The following is a 6,951-nucleotide window of genomic DNA, read 5'->3' as shown; positions in this document are numbered from 1 at the left end:
CACTCCAAACCTCGGAGAGAAAGCTGCACTCGCTCTGACCGAAGCTAGACAGTCCCGCTTCTCCCGTTTGAGTCTGGGTCCTAAAGACTCGCCCAGATCTGAAGCTCAGAGTCTGTGACTCCCTCCCGATTGAAAACAACAACCGCGCCCTCTGCACCGCCAGCCCGCTCCGCGCACTCCGCACCTCAGAATTTGACTTCAGCACTGCGCCTCCTCTGAGTGTCCGTCTGCGTTACTCTTTCCTCCTAGTTGTAGGACTTCCACTCAGCCAGCATTCCTGTGGTTCTGGGTGATGTCCGTTCTGTCTTTTAGTTTCACTTTTGAAGTGGTTGTTCAAGGCAGCAAACTCCTGCGTTAACCTATGCCGCCATCTTGGTTCCCCTCTGAACAGAATATTAAACACCAAATTCAGGCTGATGATTACCTCTGAGAAAGGAAGGACACAGAAACTTACAATAATGACAATGTTTGATAATGAAGTTAAATGTACACAGATATTTATATTACTATTCTTCATGTTCATATGTATTTTATAACTATTAATATTTAATGAAGTCAGTTAAAAAGAAAAACTTCTTTATAAGTTTTCCATGACAGTTTGCTCTTTCATTCATTATACTTCTTGTCTTTCTGGGTAACTTCTGCAACACTAATACAGAAACTTGAGCACCAGAAAAAATTTATGATAGTAGCAATACCCAGTACTTAAGAATGTGTCTTGATGGTGATAATTGGAGAAGCAGAGACTCAATGATGTCAAAAGAAATAAATTGAGCCTAATTGGCATGTAATTCTGAGCTGTGCTAAACCTAAATTTTCTGTATCTGAAAGATAAGTAAACACTTCCTCAGTCACCTGTGGGTATTTTCATTTTCCAAGCCTTGGTAATTTCTGAAATGCACCAAGCATCTGTGCCTGAGTCATAAGTTAGGGATTTAAACTCTTGTTCCAAAGCTGTTTAATAGATGAATATCCACTTCTATTGCCATTCTTTATATTCTTGGGCATTAGTAAATAACTTCATCTGTGTTTTCTCTTCAATAAGATGAGGTTAACTATGTTTTTTTCCTCTCAGATATTATGGTGAACAAAAACTATTTTCAAAGTGCTTTGAGCTTCAAGAATGAAGAGCTGTATAGATTTATTAGTGTTACTGTATCTCCCCAAATAGATAGGTGCTAGTGCCCCCTGGTGGAAATTGCAGGTGAAGGGAATGTGTTGATGCTACTTGGTGAAAGGTACTGTTTGAACACCAGGTGGTGTTACTCTCAGCAACAGGTTTTCTGAGAACATTTTTGAAGTGAACAGTGATTTTTTTTGTAATATTGGTTAAATATAAGGTTGCAAACCCAATTTCCTACTAAAAGAAATGGGAAAACTGTTATTAAACAGCTTGCCTTCAACACATTTCCAGTATTTCCAACTGGTAGGCAGTTTTTTTTACCTGAGACAGCTGTGATTTTCATGGGGTATGTACTGACTTACAGGGCTGTTTTGCTCCATTATGAGTAGTGTGTGTGTGTGTGTGTGTATAATTTTTTTTGGTGTTGTTTTTTAGGCTTGGATGAATGAAAAATTTGCTCCTGACCTTCTGGAAAGCAAGCCTGAAATTGTGGAATGTGTCATGGAACAGCTAGACCACATGGTAAGAACTGCTTATCCCAGGGTTATAAAGGAGGAGAATATTAAAAGGGTTTGTCAGTATAGTGAGAGGTCTGATAGCAAATCTGTTTTGTTTGGCCCAGTCTAGTTTGTTTTTTAAGTATTGAATTAGTTATCTACATTTACAAAGCATGAAAGTACCTGTGAATATCTGAATATCAGCTTCCCATGAGAAGTCTAAAAACCTATCATCACCAGCCCCATGTTTTTATACGAAAACAGCTGACCAAGGCAAGGTAAGGGCTTCCCCCTTTCAGTGAAGTCTCAGTGCCCCATAGTCCCTAACTGCTCACCTTTCTCCTATATCTTACCTGCCTGTTCCCAGTAGACATGTGAGTTTGTGGCTCTTGTCTTAGATGAGCTTGGCTTAAGTCATTATCAACCTCAGAGTAGCTTTAAAACATTGATATTTTATGGTTTCTCAATTGATGTTTTAACTACTTTTTAGACTTTAGACATTTCTTCTATCTGCTGTATTATCTCCTTTATAATTGGGTTGGAGTTCTTGTAGGCCCTTCTGACCAATCATATTCAGATTTTATCTAACTATTCTAAAAGTACAGGTACACCTAGTTTATATGTGTGTTTTAATATATTTTTATTGAGTTTAGAGGGAGGAAGGGAGAGGATATAGAGATAGAAAATCGGTGAGAGAGAAATATCGATTGGCTACCTCCTGCATGCCCCCCACTGAGGATCGAGCCCTCACCCTGGGCATATACCCCAACCAGGAATCCAGCCATGACCTCTTGATTCATAGGCCAGTGCTCAACCACTGAGCCACACCATCCAGGCACACCTAGTTTTATTGCACTTCACATATGTTGAGTTTTTTACAAATTGAAGGCAAGACCCTCCCACCCCCCATCAGCAAAAAGATTATGATGCGCTTTATTGTGGTGGTCTGGAACAAAACCCACAATATATCTGAGGTATGTCAATGAGTATTGTTTGAACTTCATGTGATAAGACTGAAGTCATATATTGTTTGTGTAATTAAGGAATTAAAAGAAAATAGAACTCTTGGGAGTATTTTGTTCTCCTTTGACCTAAATGTAGTGTTCGAGCCCTCAACATTGCCAATGATGATGGTCCTTGTGGGCTCTGTGTAGATTAAACAAAGAAGGTTCTTAGTCTTTGAATATCATGTTTTTTATAAACTTCATTTTCCCTTTTAATAGGAAGAAAATCTCAGGAGAGCAAAGAAGGGGGACCTGAAGATCAGTATTCATCGAATGGAAATAGAGAGGATTCGTTATGTCCTTAGCAGCTACTTGCGGTGTCGGCTCATGAAGGTTTGACATGGAGATATCTGTAGGCATTAAGGCAATGCAGTCTATAATATAAACAGAACATCTTGGGGAAAACTTGGGCTGGGGCCTGGGAGGGTGCAGGCCCTGAAGATGCTGCTAAGGTCCAGTATCAGGATAGCTAAAGAGTAAGAGGACAAGAGATTGTTCTGGAGCATAGAGGGAACATGTGCTGCACACTCTGGGAACACATTTTTAGCCAACTTATTGGCTGTGTGAATGGTGTCCCCTGGAGTTACAGCCTGGTAGTGCTGCCTTGATAGTCAACCAGAGCTCTGCAGCCATTTAACTTGTAAAAGTGAAATTGCAGAATATTCCTGTTTTGTATGGTATCTGTTTTAACCCTAGAAAGTTCTTACTTCTTGAAGTTTCTTCTCTTTGGCTCTGCTTATCCCCTTAGTTACCACTGAATGAATACATGCTCCTTCCTAAGAATTCTTTAGACATCTGAAAATAGTTCACGAGTCTCATTGAAACCTTCTCGGTTAAATGTTTCAACCATTTATTTCCATTTACTCTCCTGGTCTCTTCCCTACAAAGTTCTAGTTGGTCAGTATCCTTCTTTAATTATACCACCTGAACTGAATACAATATTTCAATTGTAGTTTGGTCATGTTTGTGAAAAGCAGGATGGTCACTTCCCTTATTTGGGGTATTAAAATGGTAATAATACTGTGTGGTATTATTATACATTAGTATAATGTATAATATTAGTATAATTAGTATACATTAGTATGTATGAGACTCCTCACACTGAGCTCATATGCACTCATTGTTAACTTTAACCTTATCTGAAGTTTTTAAGTTATTGTTACCCCATCCTGTCACCGTCTGGTATTTGTATGGCTGGATTTTTGACTCCTAAATGTAGGGTTTGATACTTATTCCTCTTAAGCCTAACTTATTAAATTGGGCCATTTCCATGGTCTCTAGATCCTGATCTTGTCACCTAATGTATCACTCTCTCTTAACACTGTATGTCATCGGAAGTTTGATAAGTATGTCATCAAAGGTCTTACCTGACTCCTTAAATAGGTCTGGGCCAATGATAGGATATTCTACCAGAGGTTTTCCCTACCCATTGACATCCCTCCATGGAATCAGTATTTTTTGTTCAACTGTTTTTGAATCTCCCACTCTATACTGTCACCCAGCCCCAGGTTTACAGTTCGTTCCCAAAGGTGTCATAAAGACATTATCATGTTTTGAAAATATTGAGACACCCTCAACTGCCAGGCCACTCCCTTTTCTGTTGTTTTTTGGATAAATCCTCTTGGTGTTAACTACTTACTTTTCTTTGAATTCATAAACCATCTTTTAAATTATCTCTTCTAATATAATGCCACATATCAGGGTTAAGGACACTAATCTGTATGTGTAGATTCCCTATCATTTGGGAAATTTTCAAAAGAACTAATTCTTCTGAGATTAGGAAACTACATAAATTTTTAGTATACTAAGTGATACAGTAGTACTAGCAATTTACATATAACAGGAGAAAGTTCTTTGTGCACTTAAGCCCCATATAAATGTTACTATAATTTATCCTAGAACATAATTGATCCAAGCCAAATGACTTACAACTCCTTTAAATAAATAACTGCTTGCCTAGCCGACATGGCTTAGTGGTTGAGCATCGAATTACGAACCAGGAGTGCACAGTTCAATTCCGGTCAGTGTAGATGCATGGGTTGTGGGTTCGATCCCCAGTGCTAGTTGTGCAAGAGGCAAAAAAATCAATGATCGATCAATGATTCCCTCTCATCATGGATGTCTCTGTCTCTCTCTCCCTCTCCCCTCCTCTCTGAAATCAATACAAATATATGTATATATTTTAAAAGAATAAGTAAATAACTGCTCCTTTAGCTTGGGCGTCATTTCCTTCTTGCCACTGTCATTTCCCTGCTTACATCACTGACTTCAGACAACAGGTCATGTCTTTGACCTTCCAGGTTCATGTCTTTTTGTAGCTTTTAGCTATTTTTTTCCCCTAGTAGTTCTTAGCATTTTTTTCCAAGCCTTACCTCATTGTAGGCTTTATGCTTGCTGTTTACATTTTTATAATTAAGTGTCACTGTTCTATCTACTTCTGTATTCTGTATGCATCTTTCCAGGTTTTGTATATGTTTTATCTCATAGAACGCCCTGTACAATTACATAAGATGTTAAGTAATATACCCTTTTCTTCCTCTTAAATATCATTTACAATTGTATTTTCAGATTATCTTTTACAAAAGCTGTTGGAAGCTACCCATTGTCTTCACTATCAGAAAAGTGTAAACAAGGATTCCGGAATGCTGGTGAACGTTGAGCTCTGGCAAGGGCCAAAGCCATGCACTAATTGTTTAATTGAGACAATTGTGGCTCAAGCAATTTCCTGATAGAATAGTCGCAAAGTAAATCTTTACTAATATTTACTGACCTTTAAGATAGTCTGTCTATTACCAGAATTGCCTGCCTAAGGGCAATATATGTAGCCAAAATTGAATAAAGGTTGTCAGGGCCTGGGCACCAGCGAAGTCCTTCCCCTAGCATTGGATCTCTGCCTGGCCCCCAATTTTCAAATTATTATTTCTTATCTCATCTCATCATTTGCCCGCAGCCCTTCTCCAGATCCTAAGCCACACACGACGTGGCTTCTCACAGAAAGCATCTAATTAGTTTTAGAGCCCTTATGTTTCCTCTGAATTCTTTGAAACCTACCTTCTTGCAGTATTGAATATAGGTCTTATTTTTAAAAACAGTCTTGACAGGAAGATTTTCCATTGTTGAAGTCAATTTTTGTATTAATTTCAACCTATTTCAGGAAACTAGTGCATGGCCGGTGTGGCTCAGTGGTTGGGCGTTAACTACTGAACCAGGAGATCATGGTTCATTTCCCATTCAGGGCACATGCCCAGGTTGTGGGCTCGATCCCCAGTGTGGGGCATGCAGGAAGCAGCCAATCAATGATTCTCTCTCATCATTGATGTTTCTCTCCCTCCCTTTCCCTCTCCCTTCCTCTCTGAAATCAATAAAAATATAGATTTTTTAAAAAGAAAACTAGTATGTTTAACACTTGAGTTTTGACAGGTGTTTTCATGATGATTTTCATTTATCCCACAGATAGAGAAGTTTTTTCCTCATGTCCTTGAAAAGGAGAAAACACGCCATGAGGAGGAGCCTTCCAGCCTTTCTCCAGAAGAGTTTGCCTTTGCCAAAGAGTGAGTGAGCAGTGAGTGTGGGCACTGCTTTTCTTTCCCTGGCCTGTGAACATGAGTTTTGGTGGTTGTGTCCACAAAACTGATCTCAGAGCCATTGTCTGTCTGATAGTCCTGGTGGCTCCTACCAGTTGGGTTGTCATAGTGATTTTAATTTATGTATTTCAGGTACATGGCGAACACAGAGACCTATCTAAAGAATGTAGCCTTAAAGCATATGCCACCTAATTTACAGAAAGTGGACCTCTTAAGGTCAGGTAAGAATGTTCTCTTTTCAGTCATCTGGAGGGGCCATCATTTACATGCCAGGTATCTTCAGGTGCTTGAGAATAAGATCTTTACCTTTACTCTTTTTTTCTCAAACATGAAAATAAGTATGTAGATAAGCTGGAAAGAAAAGAGAAGAAGGGTCTTGAGTTCAAAACAGAAAATCGTTTAAAGCAGGTATAAGAGTAGTCAGGTGTTCTTCAAGGTTAGGTTGAAATTCTTCTGGCTGCTATTATAGATGTAGACTCGCTCACACATTCAGTCACTTGTTCCTTCAGCGGTCACCCAGTGGCCTAGTGGGCATCTGCACTGTGCTGGCCCTTCGAGGGTCTCTGCTCTCAAAGAGCTGGCAGTGTCTTCCTCACAGATGCCAGACTGCAGGGACTGTCCAGCTTCCAAGGAGGATTTAAACGGGAGGCTAAGGAAACCGTCAGTGATTCCTTCTTACCCATAGTAGAGGATTCTAATCTTTTCGTTGTGAAGAGTTTCTCTGATTATGGAAAAGGTGGGGA

At 39.4% G+C, this 6,951-nt stretch overlaps 1 protein-coding gene across 2 annotated transcripts in view; it reads left to right on the top strand.

Moving 5' to 3' along the window:
• The window catches only part of GINS4 (GINS complex subunit 4 (Sld5 homolog)), a 15,848-nt gene that overhangs the window by 6,170 nt on the left and 2,727 nt on the right, over positions 1 to 6,951 (top strand). For both annotated transcript variants that reach the window (XM_015565205.1, XM_006765549.2), the window contains exons 3-6: positions 1,559 to 1,645; positions 2,844 to 2,957; positions 6,078 to 6,175; positions 6,341 to 6,429. In XM_015565205.1, the coding sequence (XP_015420691.1) occupies positions 1,559 to 1,645; positions 2,844 to 2,957; positions 6,078 to 6,175; positions 6,341 to 6,429 (388 nt within the window). The remainder of the gene's footprint in view (positions 1 to 1,558; positions 1,646 to 2,843; positions 2,958 to 6,077; positions 6,176 to 6,340; positions 6,430 to 6,951) is intronic.

Source organism: Myotis davidii, unplaced genomic scaffold (genome assembly GCF_000327345.1).
Source record: "Myotis davidii unplaced genomic scaffold, ASM32734v1 scaffold93, whole genome shotgun sequence".
Classification (NCBI taxonomy): Eukaryota; Metazoa; Chordata; class Mammalia; order Chiroptera; family Vespertilionidae; genus Myotis; species Myotis davidii.
Note: the sequence above shows the minus strand (reverse complement) of the source record. Positions and strands in the feature narration are given on the sequence as shown.